The sequence below is a fragment of the Nematolebias whitei genome, chromosome 6 (assembly GCF_014905685.2).
Source record: "Nematolebias whitei isolate Nwh7 chromosome 6, NemWhi1, whole genome shotgun sequence".
Classification (NCBI taxonomy): Eukaryota; Metazoa; Chordata; class Actinopteri; order Cyprinodontiformes; family Rivulidae; genus Nematolebias; species Nematolebias whitei.
The window spans coordinates 39,245,628-39,267,122 of record NC_056503.1 but is presented as its reverse complement, the minus strand read 5'-3'; the positions used below and the strand labels follow the sequence as shown (position 1 = coordinate 39,267,122).

General features: G+C 39.2%; 1 protein-coding gene across 3 annotated transcripts in view; it reads left to right on the top strand.

Moving 5' to 3' along the window:
- Positions 1 to 21,495, top strand: part of robo2 (roundabout, axon guidance receptor, homolog 2 (Drosophila)) — a 50,607-nt gene that overhangs the window by 1,364 nt on the left and 27,748 nt on the right. Inside the window, exons 2-13 of one of the 3 annotated variants that reach the window (XM_037677601.1) lie at positions 4,251 to 4,375; positions 7,020 to 7,191; positions 10,319 to 10,524; positions 11,403 to 11,484; positions 11,580 to 11,745; positions 11,886 to 12,052; positions 13,606 to 13,727; positions 15,442 to 15,673; positions 18,949 to 19,073; positions 19,171 to 19,342; positions 20,251 to 20,439; positions 21,260 to 21,286. In XM_037677601.1, coding sequence (XP_037533529.1) covers positions 10,480 to 10,524; positions 11,403 to 11,484; positions 11,580 to 11,745; positions 11,886 to 12,052; positions 13,606 to 13,727; positions 15,442 to 15,673; positions 18,949 to 19,073; positions 19,171 to 19,342; positions 20,251 to 20,439; positions 21,260 to 21,286 — 1,327 coding nt within the window. In that variant the 5' untranslated portion in view covers positions 4,251 to 4,375; positions 7,020 to 7,191; positions 10,319 to 10,479. Of the gene's footprint in view, positions 1 to 4,250; positions 4,376 to 6,970; positions 7,192 to 10,318; positions 10,525 to 11,402; positions 11,485 to 11,579; positions 11,746 to 11,885; positions 12,053 to 13,605; positions 13,728 to 15,441; positions 15,674 to 18,948; positions 19,074 to 19,170; positions 19,343 to 20,250; positions 20,440 to 21,259; positions 21,287 to 21,495 lie in introns of those variants that run through there. The other 2 variants (XM_037677599.1, XM_037677600.1) reach the window with 2 other exon arrangements.

Here is a 21,495-nt window from a genome sequence, read left to right as displayed (position 1 = left end):
GATTTATCCCATTCTGCATGTTTCACTTAAACATTCCTGCATTCAACGGCTTGACAATCAGCTTCCTTTGACATTACTGTTTTTGTATTTACCTAACAGACATTTCAATGAACTGTCTTTGTTTAATTTTCTAATTAATGTGCTTAATACTTATATTCTAGTAGGATATTTTACAATTTTACATCTGCAAGTAACTTGAAAATATGCATTTAAGCATATGTTGTTTATTGCAACTTATTAGAACTCTGAGACAAAAACAAAATGTGAATGTTTTTCAAGTCAAATGTATTTCAACCATCAAATATATATTTGTCAGATTGCATTTTAGGTTTCCAGTTATCTGTCAGCTTGGTAGAGATTTCACTAAGCACAAAATGTATTGATATTTAACTAGTAGCACATGGTAACTTTGTAACCAGCGTGAAAAATGTTGAAGGAATTGGACAGTTTTTTTTCTTCTATGAACTGGACAGTTGTTTATAAACTGGATGTGTGACAACCAACACTCAATACTGACTGTGGTTGAGTGGTTAGAGCAATCGTCATCCAATGCAAGAGTTGTGGGTTCGATTCCACCAGAAGCCACACGCCAAATTGTCCCTGGGCAAGACACTGACTGAACCCCTCATTGCTTCTGATGTGTGTCCCATCGGTGTATGAATGTGATAAAGCTCTGATTATTCTGTGTAGAGATCTAGTAGAGTACTGTATGGATGGCTAAATGAGGGCACAGATTGTGTTGTAAAACACTTTGAGTGTCTTGATAAGATAGAAAGATCCTATATACTTTAGGTACAGTCCATTTGCCATATATGTATATTAATTTTGTGATTTTTTTTATATATATATTTTTTTTAGTTTGTGATATCTACACCATCATAAGCTTATTCATCCATTCTGTGTCCTTGTAAGATATTCTCTGGGGTTTAATTTTAACAAAGCAAACACCAGCTTTAACAAGTTTATTCAGTCATATTTACAATGTTTGTATACAATATTCAATTTTCTTCCCAGCTTTGTTTACGCTAACATTTTTATAAGCAGCTAACACAACTGGTGTTAGCTCCAGCGACACATTTCTACTGCACATTTATATCAACTATGGTAATGAGCTTTGCCATGTGTTTGCAAGTTGGCTCTGCATTTTAACAATGGCTGAGTGGACCAGCAGAAAAATAGTCTCAGACTCTGTTTCATATGGTCCAGGTTGTGTTTAAGTTGTGAGTCTTTAGGCCATCTGTGAAATGCTGGAGCATCATCCTGAGATCTAAGTTGGACAGACTTCCTTTTGTTTCGGATGCTCGTCTCAGAACTTGGAAACACAACTTATCTTGCTTTGGTGGTCAATTTAGAATCCAATTTGATTTATTTACAATGCTAGATTGTTAGCGTAATCATTTTGAGGGAGATGTGCATTCCTGGGAGCAGAAACTAGAAGAATGCCGTAACAAAAAGGTTCGGCATGACAAAGGATGGAGAAGAAAAAAATGGCAGAAGTTTGAGTCAAGGCAGACTGACTGATTTCAAAAAAGGAAGAAGAAAAACAGACTCTGCCTCAGTGGCAGGACTTGAGTTGCCAAAACAGCAGTAGCTGTTCAACAATTGTCAAACTGTCAGCTTCCTAGAGAATGGAAGAAATTACACATTCAGTCTGCCTGGGGGAAGAGACAGTAATTGCTGTCAACCTTTGAATAAAATATGATTGAACGTGGGATTTGGACGGAGGAGGAAATGTTTGTGACTGCAAGCGCTGAATGGATCTCTGTCTCCTTGTCCATTTGTTCTTTTCACCCTGACTTCTGTTATACGCTGAGCCCTCTGCAAAGCAGGCAGATGCGACTTGTCATGAATTAAATATGGGCCCCTGATCATCTGTTTCTTTAGGAGCGGACAGGAAAGAGCTTCTCGTGTGTCATTAAGGGTCTCTGAATCAAAACAGAGAACGTGTGAGTGAGTCTAGAGCCACATTCCAGCTTCTTTCTGAAATGTCTGAAAGTTAGTTCTATAAATCTCAGTGAAACTTTCTGTGCATTTTAGGTCAGTTAATTTGTTTTATTTGTTTGCCAAATATTTAATGCAACATAAAAAAAATAATAAAAATACCAGTGTCAACCCAAAAACTGATGAAGCTAAAATGCTTGCCTTGAATTGGGTAAATATCTATTTTCTTCAAACGTTGCTGCTTTATGTGCTCAGTAGGAGTCTGTTTGAATTGGAAAGAGAAAATATTAAAAAATGGAAACTGTAGAAAACAGGACAAAGCTTACACGTACAACAAAGCAACCATTTTGTAAGGTGTGAACTCACATTTTTAGTAAGTTCTTTTGTAATGTGGTGTATGGAACGAACAGAAGAGTATGGTAGATGGAAAGGGAGGGGAACGGCGTCCTTGCCAGAGCATGATTTAGGAGCTGTGTATCAGGTCCAGCATTATGAGAGCCACGAGATATACAAGCTGCAGAAGGCCAAATGGTAAAGCAGTAAATCTGTTACCATCTGTACCATTCCCAACTGTGTGTATCTTTGACAAATACACACCCCCAAAAAAGAATTACATGACGACACCAGCCAAATGGGAAGAGACCAGCTTTACCGAAACCAGCTGGCTTATTAGAGAAAAGGCTCGCAAAAAATATATAAAGAAACAGAGAGTTCAAGATGTTGCACTGCAACAATTCAGATTTTAATTTGTAAAATTTCATGCAGTCTGTTATTTTCTTTGTCTCTAAATATGCATGTAAAACATCCTTTAACCCGCTGACATCATATATGAAAGGTCAGGCATTTAACTCCGAGCCTTAAATAAGATGACTTTCATGTGTGCTGTGCAAATGATGTTAGCTTCTGCAAGAGATGTGTCATTAATGTATTCTTTGCAAATGCTGTCAAAATGGGACAACGTGGCCCTCAGAGACAAGCTTAGAATAAACAAAGAGAGATTTTAGGACGTGCAGCTAAATGCTGTATTTTGCATTATTTTCAGCTCAGTATGTGCACATAAAAGACAAACCCACTGTTATGGTAGTTGACAAACCTACAGCTTATAGACTTCTACTTTTAAACCATAGGTAAAACATTTTGTTCATACCAATGGTGTATCTTAAACATGATAATAAGTTTTTAAATACAAGGTAAAGCTATACCTTAAATCATACCCTGTTTGTCATTTGTCTTAAAGCAAAATAAATATTTATATATATTAAAGGACCATTAGGCTACATTGATGGAGACTTGTGAAACTGGTTAGTGGTTTTGAAACCATGACATTTAAAGTCATCAAATATCTTGAAACCAGAAACAACCCTTCTTTTTTTTTTTTTTTTTTGTCAAAGAAAACATACAGTATCCTTTATAGTTCTTTATTATGCAGCTACTCAGGAAGATTAGTCAGCATTTCCTTGCTTTTTGTCTTGTAAAATGTATTTTGTACTTATTTATTCATTGCAAGATACCTACCTAACCTGCTGTTAAAGAATATTAAAGACACCAGAAGAACTTCATTATGTTCTTCTGGCTCCTTTTTTCTTTCTTAGTTAATCATGTCTGCCAAGTTTTTTTTGTAGAAATCCTTCTCTTCGGCCCTAAGGCGAGTCTGTGACAAGTGGACTGACTATTGATAGAATGTGGAACACTTACTGAGAAAACAGAGTGTGATAGATTTTCTGGCCTCTTCACTTTTTGATGGAGAAGTGTTAGCTTGAGGTGTGATAATCACAGAAACATTCTTCAGTCTCTCACTCTCTTTCTATAACTCCTCTTCGATCAGAAGTTGTATCAAACCACTTCAGATCTTGACTTTTATATGCGATGTACTCTCACGCAGAGTAAATCCTACATATGGAAAGTCAGACACAATTAACCCTTTGTGTTTGGACCTACCTATGGTGCAGTGTTGGATGTGTTTAAGGCATGGGTGTGCCTATGTGTTGTCTGAAACTCCAAAGTCGTCATGATTGAGGCTCTTCATTGTGTGAATGCCACCGTGATTGTCATTCATTCAACTTTAGCCTCACCTGGATGAATGGCCAAGCTGGTTACCATGACAGTAGTACTGTTCTTTGTTCAGAGCAAAAAACAGATAGAATGCTGCATGAAAACACTATTGGTTTTGATATGACCGTGTGAATTATTGCTCGTTTTTTGCCTGAAGTTCTTCAGCTCTAATAGCTTCTAGCCTTGCAACATTCCAGTTGTTTGTTCTTATTGTGTACTAATCTTCTAACACTGTTACTTTGGGTCTTTGACTTCAGCTCCACCCCAATTTGTCATCCGTCCGAGGGATCAAATAGTATCTCAAGGCCGCATTGCCACCTTCCCATGTGAGGCCAAAGGAAATCCTCAGCCAGCTGTTTTCTGGCAAAAGGAGGGAAATCAGGTAAGATCTAACACTTTAACAAAACCCTGGCTCAGATTTATTTAACTTTGTTTTCTCTGTTTCACTACTTCCATCCATCCATCCATCCATCCATTATCTTTACCCACTTCTTCCTTTTTGGGTTGCGGAAGTCACTGGTGCCCATGTCCAGCAATCACTGTGCAAGAGGCAGGGGACACCTGGACAGGTCACAAGTCCATCACAGGGACACACAGAGACAAACGAGACAAACAACCATTCACTCTCTCACTCACACCTAGGGACAATTTAGAGTTACCAATCAACGTAACATGCATGTCTTTGGTTTGTGGGAAAAAAAAAAAAAAAAGGAATACCATTGGAGAAAACCCACGCATGTATGGAGAGAACATGCAAACTCCACCCGTCCCCCAGCTGGGATTTGAACCGGGGCGACCTGCTCACTGAGGAGTATCGGCTCTACCAGCTGTGCCACCCTGCTGCCCTTGTTTCCCTACTTATAAATGTGAATAGCTATTTTTGCAGGAATCTTTAAATACCTAATGGGTGTACTTTTTTAACGCTCAGTGCTTTGTTTGGATTCCCCTGGCTATATGCACAATAACTATGTGCTTATTCTTCTGCCGTGCTCACACACACAGACACACGCACAGCAGCTCAAACTGTACAATCTCTAATCAGTATCTTCACTAAAAACACAAAGATACACCTTTGTTCTCCGGAGCTGCCAAATGAAAGTGAGCCTGGCAAAGTGTTAATCGTTTTGTGTCACCCTGAACTGATAAGAATGATTGTATCTTTCACTCCGTGTGATAACCTGATTCAAGTACCTGGGAGTGATCACAACAGTCAACAACGGGGCCAATTAGGAGCCTGTTGGGGCTTGTAGATGAGCAAAATATATGACTCAACTCTGGATGAGGTTGGAGGACTCACACAAAGATGCATTCTTTGCCTAGAGGCCAACAACTGTGAATCGTTTATTTTGTAAGCAGAAGTGCTAACAAGCTAACATGTTCACACAAACATTTGGCATAATAATAACCCACCTGTGGGTGACCTAAAGCTCCGTGCGTCACTATAACTTCAGAGTTAAGGCTGGTGGATGTCACACTGTTATTAAAAATGAGGTGATGGATCTGAATACACCACAAACATTTCATACAAGCAGATGCACATCTCCACCTGAATGCTTTCTTTGATAAAGTGATTGGGATATGAAGATATCTTCAAGCAGAGTATCGTGAAGGCAATTAATTGTTGTAATGACTGGACATAAACAGCTTTTTTTTTTTTCCCCTCCTACTTAAAGACAATGAAGTGTGCATTTCTCACATGCTCAAGATGCATGCAAGCTAATTTGAACCAACAGCATCATATGTTTGGTTGATGTAATTGGGTATACTTCTTGTGGGTGTTATTTTTGCTGTTTTTGAAAATTAATTATGCTTAAAAAATTGATTATTCACATCGATGGCAGACAAAAAATGCTATTACCAATCTGCAAGAATGATAACTCATTTATAGAAAAGACAAAACTTTTTTTTGTTTTTTTTGAGCTGCTAAACACTAAAACATATGTCTACAAATGAAACAAAACTGTTGCAGTTTGTCACTATTTGTTTCATAAAGTAAAGGCAAAATTGTAGAATCTCACAGTTGTGAATAAAAATTGAATTATTTTCTGTCACACGTTATGAATAATAAATGTCACACCTGCATTACTGACAACAAACATGGTCCCAAAAGAGAGCTGACAATAGTTTTGGACATCAAAAAATGGAAAAAATAAAAAGTGAATGGACAATTTTATTCCATCAACGTAAAGTAAATTCCCTAATAATAGTCTTTTTTTTTTTCTTGGCCATTCAGTTTCTTTGGAGCAAAACGTGTTCTTTAGGAAAGACTTATCAGCTTAGTGTCCTGGTCAGTGGACAGTCCAGGTCTCAATTCAGTTTTAAAATATGTCATAATCTTATTACAAAACGTCATCTTGCAAATCTCGTGTCAACAGCGATATGAGGAAATTCAAATCTGATTGATGAAGAACATTTCCCATTAGTAAAGTCCAGGCTTTGATAGATTCAAGCTGTCCTACACACAGAGGACACGAAACAAAGTCATAAGTGATATTGCTATGACTTTTTTTATTTGTTTTTCTATAAAATATCTGAACAAACATCTGACCATTACACTATCACATTTTTTTTTATTTGCTTGTCTTCTAAAAAAGTACAATGCTGCTGTTTTAATTCAAATTCAATTTAAATAACATTCAATTCAAAATACTTTATTATTATTATTATTGTTGGGGTTTTTTTAAGAAAAAGATGTGGAAAACAAACTCAAATAAAATCAATCAAGAGTGTGGTGGAGTTTAAACTGAGTGAAAGGAAGGTAAAACACCATCAACGTCTACCTTTCTTGTTGACACTTCAAGGATTAACTTTAAAAGTCTATACGTGTTTTTTTTTTTTATCTGTTTGTTTGAGGTTGGTTAGCCAAGTGATAGATGGCATTTCTCATTCTATAGCATTTTCATCTTTTTAGCATTTCACTGTGCCACTTTGATTTAGCTTGTACGTAAATAGGTTATTTAGTCATGTTTCCATGTTTCTCTGGGTTCATGCTCGCACTAATTGGCTGTTTGTTCCTCTTTCTTCAGAATTTGCTCTTTCCCAACCAACCCCAACAGCCCAACAGTCGCTTTTCAGTGTCGCCCAGCGGAGAGCTCACCATCTCATCTGTGCAGCGATCAGATGCTGGTTACTACATTTGCCAGGCTCTGACCGTTGCAGGCAGCATTCTTGCTAAGGCTCAACTGGAGGTTACAGATGGTGAGGGAAAACTAAAGTGTGACTATTTCCATCTCTGCACACAGCTGCACACCAGCACATGCCATATCATCACTGTAAACACGATGAAGCTGGAGGCTCATCACCAACCAGATGATGCATGCTTGAATTAAGGGCATTTTATTTAAATGGCTTGCATGCCTTGTTCAATTTTAATTGGGATTTAGCCATAAACGCCTTTGAAAGGATGCAGTACAAGTACAAATATGTTGGTGTTTTCTTCACAAACAATTTCACCATTTATGAATTAGCAGTGCACCATTGACTTCCAATTTCAGCATTTTGCTTGACTATTTTTTTCTTATTTAATCTGAGAAATTTAATTAAAACTTTCCTCTTTTCCCTTCAGTAGGAAAATAAAGCATTGTCCTTGAGTTTCTTCAAGTTTAATGATCAGCATTTGGACGAGGCACAAAAATGTGCATGAGGGAAGGAGGAAGGGACAGAAAGACAGGGAGATTAATTGAATGAGTGACAACAGCCTTTAACGGAATGAATAATGTGCTTGCTTAGTATGGGAGCATCTAATCTGCTCAGCTGCTATGATGGCAAGATATACAGTTATCCATATGTCTGCTGAATACCTGCAAGCAGGAAAATTAAAAACACCACAGGAAGACTTTTTTCCACTTTTGTATGTCCTTCAAAGAACTAATACAACAAAGCATGATTTATCACTCATAAAGAATCATACAGTATATCTGAAGAATGTAAATCAGTCAAGATATGAGCATTATTAAGCATATCAAAAAGTTATTTTTTTAAATCAAAATCATTTTTATGTTAGTGTTTTCAAAACTTTTTGGATGGAAATCTGGCATTCTTTTTTCTTCAAAAAATGTATGTACTGAAAGGAATGTTAACAAAAAGTGTGTTGGTTCTATGACTGAATGAGCGAAAGGAGGACAGAACAAGGGAGGGTCAGGGAAAGGTCACGGCCACACCTGCTGCAGTCTTCATGTGATTTACTGCCCTGAGTTGTGCCATCAGTCTGTGGAGTTCAAGGATATCTGTAATGAAAAATTCCTGATCCAGAGACCCAAGGCCAAGCTGAGCTATGCCTCCTCCTTATGTCACTCCTACATGACATCAACACGTGCATCTGATGCATCAAATCTCCCGTCGAAGCTGTGCACTCTGCTTGTGCAGTTGCTACCGGTTATCAGCTTAGGATTCTGTTCTGAATCGCATTTTGTGTTTGAGTCAAAACTTGAACATTGATGTAGACTGTAATTTATATGAGACTTTTTTTTTATTAGATGACATGATGTTAGTTTAGGCAGCACGGTGGCGCAACAGGTAGAGCTGCTGCCTCTCAGCGAACAGGTCCTTGGTTCAAACCCCGGTCCAGGGGCCTTTCTGGGTGGAGTTTGCATGCTCTCTCCGTGCATGCGTGGGTTTTCTCCGGGTGCTCCGGTTTCCTCCCACAGACCAAAAACATGCATGTTAGGCTGATTGGTAACTCTAAATTGTCCCTAGGTGTGAGTGAGAGAGTGATTGGTTGTTTGTCTTGTTTGTCTCTATGTGGCCCTGTGATGGACTTGCGACCCATCCAGGGTGTACCCTGCGCTTTGCACAGTGATTGCTGGACATGGGCACCAGCGACCCCAGTGACCCAAAATGGAATAAGCGGGTAAAGATAATGGATGGATGGATGGATGTTAGTTTAGATCTTGAGCATGAAAGAAAAAAAAAATCAACTATTCCTATATCTTGGGGCGGCTGTGGCTGAGTGGTTAGAGCAGTCGTCCTCCAATGCGAGAGTTGGGTGTTCGAATCCACCAGCAGTCACATGCTGAAGTGTCCCTGGGCAAGACACTGAACCCCTCATAGCTTCTGATGTGTCCCATCAGTGTATGAATGTGATCTAAAACACTGATTAGTCTCATTAGAATTATTTGTTCCATTAGCTTTGTAGAGATCTAGTAGAGTGCTGTATGAATGGGTAAATGAGGACACAGATTGTAGTGTAAAGCGCTTTGAGTGTCTTGAAATAAGATAGAAAGGCGCTATATAAGGACAATCCACTTACCATCTTTTTGGATAATGTAGTCAGAAGCTGGCTGGTCAAAGGTGCATCACATTTGGTTTGCCTTATTGCTTTTTCATTTTAATTCTCACCTTTGAGCAGATGAAAAACAATTAACAGTAAGTCCTACATTTGGCTTGTGGCGAATAATCAATTTTATATTTGCACTTATTTTCCACCTACATCTAAGCTGACCCCAAGCAAGGGGACCATCACACCTTAAAAGTGAATTACCTTGAATTACTTCCTTTTGTCAGATGTAACTATGAAAGAGAAAAAAAAAAATGGTTGGACACAAGGGCGTGATAATGTGTTGAAAGGTTACTGAGGTAGACTTGGTAATTAGCCCCTGCAGGTCTGACATCATTAATCCATACTTTCTAATTAATGTAGGTTCTGTGATGCCACGGGGACTCCACATTATTCAACTCTAAATTATAAACTGTCTATGTGCTCTGGCGCTAAATCTTTTGGAGATCACCTCTATCTTATCCACTAATTCATAAAAGTAACCCAAAGGCTTTTGTTGCACATTATAGCAAATGAAACTGCTCGTATGAAAAGAACAGATCATAGCATTAACTTTTGCCTAAATTAAAACTGGAACATTTGTTGTGAAGACTAAAAAAATGGTAGCGGTCAATATTTAAGAATCATCTTTTAATTTAGCCCTATGCACATAATGAAGTATTTATCCTAACCACGTTGACTCAGCCAGCAAGTGTCTCACCGCCCAAGTACACCACAGATTCTTGGGTAATGTATAAAAATAAAGCTACCCGGGCAGTAACAGGAAACTGTTACCAATCCTCTGCCACATCAATGAAACAAGAAAACACTGCTCAGCTTGTTTCCATCATTCTTAGAAATATAGGATAAGCTCATTGTTCTGTGGCAAAGTTTAATGACACGGAAAAAAAAAGGCTGACCCTATGACAGGTACCACTACCCACATCTGTCTCTGGGTGTTTTATGATTAATACTTAGACTCAATTTGTTTTACAATCTGACATCCTATATGAACACCATTATCCCCCTGAAAGCAGATAGCATGCTCATAAATTTGTTTTTATGTTTAAGTGCTAACAGACAGACCGCCGCCCATTATTCGCCAAGGACCATCCAATCAGACACTTGGGGTGGACAGTGTGGCACTATTGAAGTGTCAAGCATCTGGAGACCCCATCCCTTCTATCAGCTGGCTGAAAGATGGAGTCAGTCTTTTGGGAAAGGATCCTCGAATGTCCTTGCAAGAGCTGGGCAGCCTGCAGATCAAAAACATCAGGGTAACAAACTTCGACCTCTATGCTTTACAACAATGCAAATCGTGCACCAAACATTTTATAAGTCCCAAAGTATGTGCTTTGAATTAACATTTGTCTTGATTTCAGATGTTTTCAGAAATATGTATTTGTTTAATTTTTCCAAAAATGATTAATGGCATGATAGAAGCTATAAAGAGATAAATTGTCTGCATTGATTTTTTCCAGAAGTGTTTGATAGCATCACTTAGTGGCATGGCAGCTCAAACTGGGCTCAGCTGTGGATGAATGAATGGACTCCAGCTGTTGGAGAGAATATATTCACTTACCGATACATGCACACATGTGTACGCACATGCACATTTAGAGTAGATTAAATTTAAGAGGCTCACATCTTCGTTCCCCCACTCAGAGGCCTCAGTGGAATACCTATTATGTTTGACAAAGCTTCAGACCACTGACATGTTATTTAATAAATGGAAGGAAGGCGCAGGAACAAATTTCAACAAACAACCAAAGTTCCTAAGAGAGATGGAGAGACAAGCCAGCTGTCATCAGTCCAGGGGTTCTATCGGTTTGCTATAAATTAATTAGCCTGGCTTTGTTGTGGTCGGCAGGACAGCGGGGAAACAAGAAGCGAGGGAAAAGTGATGGAAGGGTGGTGAGTAGGAAATAGAATTCATTAGGAAATTAGCGTCAGCACTTTGAGGTACTCACAAATGACACAGAGCTTGTCCTGCGCAGGGTTAGCATGTGGCATCTTCCTATTTGATGTGTTTCAGCAATAGGATTATCTTAAGAGGGTGCATTACTAAAATAAATCTTGCAATAAAAGTGTTAGTAAGCTCTGCATGTCTGCTTGTTTTTATTCAAACATCTGGGCATTTTTTGCTTTACACCAGCTTTCAGACTCAGGGATCTACACATGTGTGGCAACAAGCTCAAGTGGTGAAACATCATGGAGTGCTTTCTTAGAAGTCAAAGGTTGGTCAAGAACAATTTTATATTTTATGTACATGTAACGTGTTGACTGTAATGTTTCTTGAATATATTCTGTGTCTTCCTTTGAATTCTCACAGAATCAGGTGGAGCAGTAGTTGCAAAGAACTATGATGAGAATGAGCTTCCAGGCCCACCATCTAAACCTCAAGTTACTGATGTTACCAAGAACAGTGTGTCCTTGTCCTGGCAGCCTGGACTGACTGGAGCATCACCGGTCTCTTCCTATGTCATCGAAGCATTCAGGTTTGTGTACCATTACACCAAACCCTCATTTTGTAACAGCGCTGGTCAACTAGAACTATTAGTTAAACATAAAAACGTAATGTACCATGAGAATGGGACACTGGAAAACAGTTTTTAAACCCTTCTCTTTTCTGTTGCAGTCAATCAGTGAGCAATAGTTGGCAAACAGTTGCAGATCATATCAAAACCACCCAGTTTACCGTCAAAGGTCTTCGCCCCAACACCATCTACCTGTTCATGGTTCGAGCTGTCAGCAGCCAGGGCCTGAGCGATCCGAGCCCAATGTCTGAGCCCGTCAGAACACAAGGTACCTATCATGCATACTGATTGTATTAAAACCCTGAAGGTTCCTTTTCTCCTCTTTGCTCAGTGTAATTTATTTTTCTATGATATGATAAGGTCACTGTTCCACTGCAAAGTGTGATACTTATCAGCTCCTTTCCACATTTTGCTGCAAATTAGAGTACCAAAGAAATGCAGAATATTCCAGAGGTCAAATTCTGAAGCTCAGCTCAGCTCATTAGGGCTACACTTAAGCATTTATGTAAAATAAGCATGTTTACTTTTGGAAGGCGTAGCAGCATTAGTGCCTTCCATGCAATGTCAGTCTTCATAATAGGAGAAAATGACCATCTCCAATACCAGAGATTATATGATTACAGCGCTGAACAGACTATACAGTGATGTTAAAAGTCTCAAGCAACAAAATAAATTAATAAGAAACAGTTTTTGGTTATGCTCAAACAAAAGTCAAAAGTATCTTAAAGGGGTTTTAGCAGTTTTCAGCTAAAGGTCTTAAGATGATATATAGGAATGTTGATTGATAATGGCAAGCTTTGATGATGAACTGATTCTTAACTTGTTTTTTCCGTTTTACTTTTTGGCTTATCTCTCCCTGTTCGTTTAGCTTATGATTTATGACTGTATTGGGTTCTCCACATGACCTTTTTAAAAATATAATCTTCTTCTAAGAATGTTTTCCTGTTTCCTTCAGTAAATAACTCAAACTGTGGCTCACATCTACCACACACAGGATCTCATATACTGAAGTATTTTTATTTGTTTAACTGAAAACAGATGTGAGTGGAAAATGAACAGGGAAAATAGTGTCATAGAGTCGATTAATCTTCAATTCAATATTTCTGAGGGTCAAACATTCAGAGATCATGTGTCATGGTGGTGGTTCAGTTTTTCACAACAAAGTGAAGGCATCTCACATGGCTATTTTTAACTTATTTCTTACTGTTGTTACAGTCCCTATTAAAACATGGAAATAATAGTTTAGAAATAATGCCTTGTCTTTTTAAATGAAGTCAACTTTTTAAAACTGTATGCTCATTTGTGTCATTCACCCTCATTTTTTTCTGAATCAAGGTTTCCTACTTGAACTTTAATTGCTTTTCCAACAAAGTTCTGTCAAGTCATCTGGATGGTTTCCTTTTTTGTTGTCGTTGAGACGTTTCATCCTTCATCCAAAGGACTTCATCAGTCCAAGGAGCCACAACAAACTCAGTCATGACCTGACTGAACTTTGTTGGATTTTTTTTACCTCAGTTACTGACCATGAACTTTGATGTTTTGAACCACTTTGGCTATGGCTGCCTCAGAGGAGTTGATGGGGGAGAGGGTGGGCCCCATAAATCATCTTATCACCAGCAAAACTGGTTGGCCTATGTGAGTGTGCTGCTTGTGGAACTGAGTTTGTTTGTGGCTCCTTGGACTGGCAAAGTACTTTGGATGAAAAATGAAACGTTTCAACACCAAGAAACCGTCCAGATGACCTGACTTAACTTGGATATTTTACCTGGATTATTGGACATGAACTTTTCTTTATTTTGTTTATTTATTCTTTTCTGATAGATATAAGCCCTCCAGCTCAGGGTGTTGACCACAGACACGTGCAGAAGGAACTTGGTGAAGTTATTGTTCGACTGCATAACCCAGTCGTACTGAGTCCAACCACCATTCAGGTCACATGGACTGTAAGTACAGCATATCATTTTGTCCCAACTGCTATATTAATTTGATTGATATAGCTTTTTTAAGAAAAACATGCATCTTTTTCATTTGTCTTGCTATTGCCCTAGCAGTCTTAAAGCTTTAGTTCTACAAATTTCAGTCATAAAGTGAAGGCAGTTGACAATATAGACCCCTCCTTTGAAGCTGCTCCTGAGGCAACCATTTGTTTTATGTCGGGGAATTTCAGTCAGGCTGTTCCCTCAGTCTGCAGCTTTGAAATATTGTAATTGATGGCTTAGAAGTAACCAAACATCAAATGGCAACAAAATGGTTTCTTTAACCACAGCTATCATCAAAAGACTTATCAAGGACATCTGGATGTTCATCAGTATTCACAAACCTGTTTCTATCTTAAAAGCAGAAAAAATAAAAATAAAAAAAGATGCTGATGCTTGCTGGTTTCCTTCTGCATTTGTGAAAACACATTCATCTTCCTACATGTAAGCATACACCTGATCGTCCATCATCGATAGGCACTTAATCTATTGTTTGTTTAGCCACAAGAATCAAATGTATGCTAATTTTAAACAGTTTGACGAACAATTAAAACACTGAAAACAGTTCCATCTTGGATGTGAGCGTTTATATTTAATTGCATGGTAATGAGAACCAAAAAGAACTGTTCAGATTCTTAAAGGATGAGATGTGTATTCATAATATGTGGTGGTTTGTTTAGATTATGGCACTATAAATCATTCAACTGCAGTTATTTGTGTAATATCACATAGTGGAATGGGGTGCCTGTTTGCATTTTCAAATGAACAGCATTAATAGTTTCCCTGGTGACATGTTTATTGGTCCCTGCAGTAAGTCTCACCCAAGAGTTGGTTGTTAATTTAATGCTAAACCATTGCTTTATGATTGTAATGTACAGCCAACGCAACACACGTCTGCCTAAATCAATAAAGGGGTTCTTACCATAAACAGAGGAACCACTTTTCTATTTCCAAATCATTTCATTAATAAAAGTCACACCCCAACAAGGAAATCCATTTTGCTGATTTACTCAGTCCACACTGGTGAAAAACAGCTGCTTAATATCCCACTTGAAAGCAGCGCTCACTTCCTATACTGTTAACAAGCTATTACAGTGAGTTATGCGCCGGCTCCTCCTCTGCATAAATTCACCTTTTTCTGTTCGACTAAATGGCCTAAGTTTTAAGGGAAGTACCCTTTGTGGCTTTCAGGGTTTCATCACAAATTACGTCTCCTATTATTTTTTGTTGGAAATGCTTGCTGATAACGCTTTTGCTGTGCAGTGCCTTAGTGTCCCCTGGGTCTATGTATTTGTTGCTCCATGACATTCTTATAGTTTCAGCCCATCTTAGATGTGCTGAGGCCTGCTTCAAACTGTCTTGGTTTATTATGCACTTGGGACATGCACATGCCCTGTAAGGTGGCATTATGGAAAGCCTTTTTAATGGAAACGGCAACGCTCTGGGCTAGGAGCCGTGAGCATGAGGTAATGTTAGCGTGTTAATTGTGCAGAGTGTGGCATGGCTGGTGATAAAAGCCCCATTAAACAAGTAACAGCTTCTAAAGTGTCATGCATGCAATCTTGTATAACAGAAAATTGCATAAACTCCAATGTCACAGTGTAGCGTTCACGAGTCCTCTTAGCTGAAGAACAAAATACAGCCAATACATCAATGAACCCATCTTAATTTCCTTGTTCAGGTGGATCGTCAGTCCCAGTTTATTCAGGGTTACAGAGTTCTGTACAGACAGACATCGGGGCTTCCATCACCAGGATCATGGCAGACCCAGGATGTGAAGGTTCCATCTGAGCGCAGCGTCATCCTCTCATCACTCAAGAAGGGAATCGTTTATGAAATTAAAGTTCGGCCCTACTTCAATGAGTTTCAAGGCATGGACAGTGAATCCAGGACAGCACGAACTTCTGAAGAGGGTAAGAAGGAGTAATAACGTAAGATGATCTCAATCAAAAGTTGCACAATTCCCAAATTCTTCTCAGCTAAGTGTGTTTGTGTTCTCTAAATTTAAGTTCAAATGTGAACGTATGTGTATGTGATTGTGTTCGTTGTCTGAGCTCCATCCTGATTGTTGATGTTCTTTGTTTGGGCGTGATGTGGCCAACCTTCTTCTAAAACATCACTCAGTGTCCACAGACCTGAACTGTAATTGGCCATAGTAGTGTCGTCCTCCAGCAAAGACAATCTGTCACCCAAAGCTTGATTCATAAAATCTCTGACAAGGCCACAGAGCAGTGTGGCACACAATCCTTCACAAGGACACACAACAAATGCACACTGTGATATCTCTGCCCTGAGGTGTTGATGTTCCAGGTTCTGAAGGGGGTGGAGCTAGGTGAGCAAGGTGTGCGTGCAGGACAGAGAGAGAATAAGAACATACATTGTGAGTTGCAGCTGTGACAGCAGCTCCTGTTGTCTGATTTTGGCGGTTGTGTTAGTAAAGGCTCTAAAGAGCACACAGTCGGCTGTGACTTCCTTTTTTTTGCTTGCTGATGTGCATTACAATACGTTAGTGCCTCACCAGCCTCTCTTTAGCTTTTAGGTCAAATAACGTACATTTTCTTATGATATGAAATAAGATTAAAATAAAACACAATACATCCTGGCAATAGCACACACACACATACACTTTTTTTTTTTTTTTTATTAGATACAGCGCCTATCTTGCCACAGCATATTCAGAACTGCACATAGTGGAGACAGTTTACATCCTGTTGTTTTGACAGGCTCATTTATTTTTCGTTTCTCAGAGGGACCATATCTCCAGTGGCCAAGCTGTATATGCAGTACAACACACAGGCTGGCCACAGGAGTGGAGCTGTCATCACATTACAGCTGTCCCTGACACATAACCTCATGCAAATAGGCACATAAAGTGAGCACAAACGTGCAAACACACCTATCTCTCTAAGGCCTCAGAAACGCCATGCTCACACTATTACCAGTGTTGATAGCACACTATGCTTGTGCTCTGATCACATCTGAGTTCAACTAAATCTCAACCAATTTCTCTTACAGTCATAACCTTGCTACCTTGCCTGTTCATAACTGTGACATTGTCAAACATGTGGCTATGGCCTTTTCCGAGTCCCTGGGATGACTAATAGGGCTGGTGGACTAAATCAGATGTGGGCAACTTAAGGCCCGAGGGCCAAAAGTGGCACTTGGACAATTTCCATCAGGCCCTTAATAGCCTTAGTTCAAAGAAAACTTTTTTTTTTTTTTTTTTTTTTTAATAGACTGATTTAAAAACAGCAATTTATCAACAAGTCCTAAGGAATCCAAAAAAGTTCAATCTGGTCCTCTGGACATTCAAAAAAACAAAACAACAACAACAACAAAAAAATAAAGTCCTAAGAAAATTTAAAATGAACATCTTATGCAATACTTAAAAAAAAAATAATTAAGTCATGTTTCCGGACCCTTGTTTTAAATGATTAAAACATTCTAGATCAAGGGGTGATTAAACTGTATGTTGTCCTTTAGCTAACAACATTTTTAAAAATCCCCTGAGAATATGCAAGCAATTACAGGACTGTATGCTCAGCATCCTGATCTGTTCATTCTCTTTAGTTTCCCTTCTCTTTATTTCATTTATTTGTTTTTTGCACATTCTCTAACCCTCCATCTGGACAGTCTGGTTGATAAATGAACCCTGACTACCATCTGCTTTCCACTGAACGACTGTCTGAGAAGACGCGCTAAGGAGCATCATCTTTTATGTAACATAATGTTTATTAAGAGAGAAGAGAAATTTTATGTTTGCATAAATGTTCATTTGTAGACTAATTGTCTATTCTGATCTCTAGGGAGATCTCACACCACCCGTTTTTTGTCATTAACTATTGGCTACTTTTATCGTAATGATATGATATGTTTACATTCACTCATCATTCAGCACAGCATGGTGTGCACTTTCAACACCGGGGGTCACATTCCTGCCTCCCATACATCACTCTGCTAATGGCCCTATTAGCACAGCCTCCAAGGCTTCTAATGAAAAATGTGTATTGTTTAGCTCAAATACGCATGATAATAAGCTGTTAAATCATTCATAACATTAACTTTGAACGACATTGTCTGCGATGGCTTCCACGGACAAACTTGGCACTTTATCACCTGGACGTAATACAGCATTGGAGGGTCCTGACTATGATGGTTGATCAGATGCTCACTTGGTAGATTGTTTCTAATCTGGCTGAGGTGTTGGGTTCATCATTGGAGCCATTCATCTTCTAGTATGCCAGGGCCTTCTGGCTCTCTGGGGGCTGGTGTGGCCAATTGCGCTGAGGGATGAGCACAGATTTGCAGGTTGACATGTGCCATTTTGGATGGAGGTGAGGTGAGGGAGAGGCAGCCCTGGAGTAATTGACCTGTCAGTATGCTGCTGTGGTGCTGCTCCCCTGCCAGCCACTGCGGAAATGAGAAAACATTATTTTTAAAACGTTATTTCCAGTTGGGCCAACTGTTATTTATTTTTCCTCTTACCCCTTGTGGGGTCAGATTGTTGCCATCGGAATAACAACAGAGGTTTATGAAAGCTTGGACTGGCCTTATTTCTATCCTCTCCCTGTTTGCCTGTGGATAGCGCTGATTCATTTAGACTTACCTTGCTACAACACTCTCCTGCATCCTTACCTACTGGCTTTAGTTTCATCTGGCTGATCAATAATGTTGGTCAATATGTTTACTGTAATCTTGTTTCTTCCTCCTAAAAGTTGACTCTTTTCATATTTTCTTTGCACTTGTGCTTCATCTCTCAAAGCCTGTTGACCCGTGTGCTGAACTGGTGAACGCTCTAGTCTTGGCGTGACTGAGAACTCTTGCTTGACAGTGCCATGCCGTCATACGGCAAATCAATACCAGCATCCTCTGTGCAAATCCACCAGACCAGACAAGAGCACAGGCTGATATCTTAAATCGTAGCAAACTGTTACAGGCAGCCGATATCCATGTCATATCTGTCCTATTCTTATCTTGACAATTCTCAGTCGACTGTAGCATCCCAACATAATATCAGTCCTGAGAAAAGCATGTGCACTGGTCACTCTCTTTGTTTTTATTCATACATTTCTTTATATATTTGTTCTCAGTCACTCTTATAAAATATTCCATCTCAGTATTATTTTATTGATGACTGCCAGAGCTGTAGAATTATGTTTCAGACAGTTGATCTGCCATGTATTTTCAGCTCCCAGTGCCCCTCCTCAGCAAGTAACAGTCCAGACTGTGGTAAACCAAAACAGTACTTCTATTAGCATCTCCTGGGACCCCCCTCCACCAGACCACCAGAACGGCATTATTCAAGAGTACAAGGTTTGTTGCAGCAAGTCAGGGTTGATTGTCACTAAACTCTTACACAGCCATACACAATGAACTGCATTTCAATTTTTTTCCCCTGTTCCTACTTCAGATCTGGTGCTTGGGGAATGAGACACGTTTCCATGTGAATAAGACGGTGGATGCAGCCATACGCTCTGTGGTGGTGGGAGGGCTGCAGGTGGGAGTGGTATATCACGTGGAAGTGGCAGCCAGCACAAGTGCAGGAGTTGGAGTCAAGAGTGAACCTCAACCTATTATCATTGGTAAGACAAACTGATAATGACTCAGAGCCTTACATCATTCAGTTATGAGTGAATGGTATGATATCAAGAGGGGAGAGGAGCATACCAAATGGAAGGAACTGCTAAAACACTGTAGGTTTAAAATGTGCTCTGACTACATGTGATTTATGTGGAGCTCTGGCAGATTTTCTCTGATTTGACCCATAACTGATGACTTGGCCTGCAGCATGTACTTATTTCCCCTGTGTCACTCACATAATCCATCTCTGAGAACAGAGCACTGAGCTTGCAGTTATTATATGTTATGCTTTTTTGTTTGTTTTTAGATGGGCTAAAGGGTATGTGTTTACTTGGTTTTAAAGTTAAATGTAGATAGAAGATTTTCTGGAACTTTGAATGTACATTTACAAATCTAAATATACATTTTTCTTGCCATTTTGAAAATTGCACATTGCTTAGAATTTTGGGCTAATGTAAAATAGATGTTAAACAGTCTGATAGGAAGGACCTGTGGATTTGCCATCGAAGGCGCTCATGGCTTCCTCCTTTTATTTCTCTTGATGTGTTATACTAACAGTGGAGTGAATTTGCAACAGAGCAAGCAGCTTGATCACGCGAGGTTTTGTTATAAGCTTTTAGACTTTAACGTTGGCTAAGTCTGCACATTGAATTTCACTGTTCATCCTTTAACTCTACAATTCATCCTGCTATGGTGAACAGCTGAAATTATAAAAGCTTCTTTCTTTGAAATTCTTCTGTCTCCAGCCTTGTTTTAATATATTCGTGGTTTAGAAACAGGACAACTCCATGCTCTTTAGTATTTCATAGATGACTGGTATTTTGCTGGAAAAATCAAAAGCCACATAGCTGAACTATAACTGTCTGCCTAGCATTTCATTAATGCTTTCTATTTGTTTCTGTACCCTCAGGTAAAGAGTTTCGGGATGTGATCATACATGGAAACCGGAACAACAGCATCACAGAACAGATAACGGACGTGGTCAAACAGCCTGCTTTTATTGCTGGTATTGGAGGGGCCTGTTGGGTAATCCTCATGGGTTTCAGCATCTGGCTGTACTGGAGAAGGAAGAAGAGAAAGGGTCTGAGCAACTATGCAGGTTAGCTTGACAAACTGAGCATTAAATGATCTGGGGCTTTGAGAAAAATAAGAATAACCTCTTGCATGTATTTGCTTATTCCACATTGAAGGAGAGCATTTTATCAACAGATATTTAGTTAGATGAAATTGGGGTCATGGATGCCGAGGTATACAGTTTATTTTGTTACAGCTAAGCAAAGGGATGAATGTCAGCTCAGAACATTTCCAGAGGGAAGAAGTTTTTGACATATCCACCCACGGTGTTAGAAGCTAAGGGTTGATGGAACTGAGTTGGCGGACATGACTGGTTGCTGGTCACTAAATCCGAAGCTTGTTCACCTCTCCACCCACACATTGACCCTTACATATTTCTGACAAAACGCTAGTAAAGACTAGCAAGCAAGGTCACATACACTGCCAAGTTCATATGCTTTCAGTAGAGGGATAGAAATGTTATGAACTGGTTCGGTATTTTGCTAATATATACAAATATTCCAGTTTTTTTTTATCTTAATATTATACAAAATTGAAGAGAAACACTTTTTTTTCTGTGATTTACACTTCATCTTTATTTATTACATTTAAATGTTTGTGTGTTTTATTTTGTTTTGTGGCACTGTCTCTGCACCCCGTGGCCCCTGAGCTGGCTGCTTTCCTCGCTTTAGCTCTGCACACTGGGGGAAACTGAGGTTTCACCATGGTTTGTTTGACCCTCATCACTTCTAAACTTGGCCTCCATCCCAAGTGTGCAGAGACACCCCACCCCCACCGCCCCCAAAAGCACTGCTTATCTCCGCAGGCTTTTTAACGCACAACTTTTCTGTCTTCTTGTTTTGCAGTTCAGTCCTTCACCTTCACCCCTGCAGGTACTGTTCATTTGTCCCGTCTACTCACCCCCACCTGAACGCAGGTTCACCTGCGCTTTTAGCCCTCATTGCCTGGACTGCTAGATGTTTGGTCATGGCCAATAAAAATTGAAAAAACACAATTGTGAAAGTGATTTTTCTGATAAAAATGAGAAATTATATAAATATATATATATATATATATATATATATATATATATATATATATA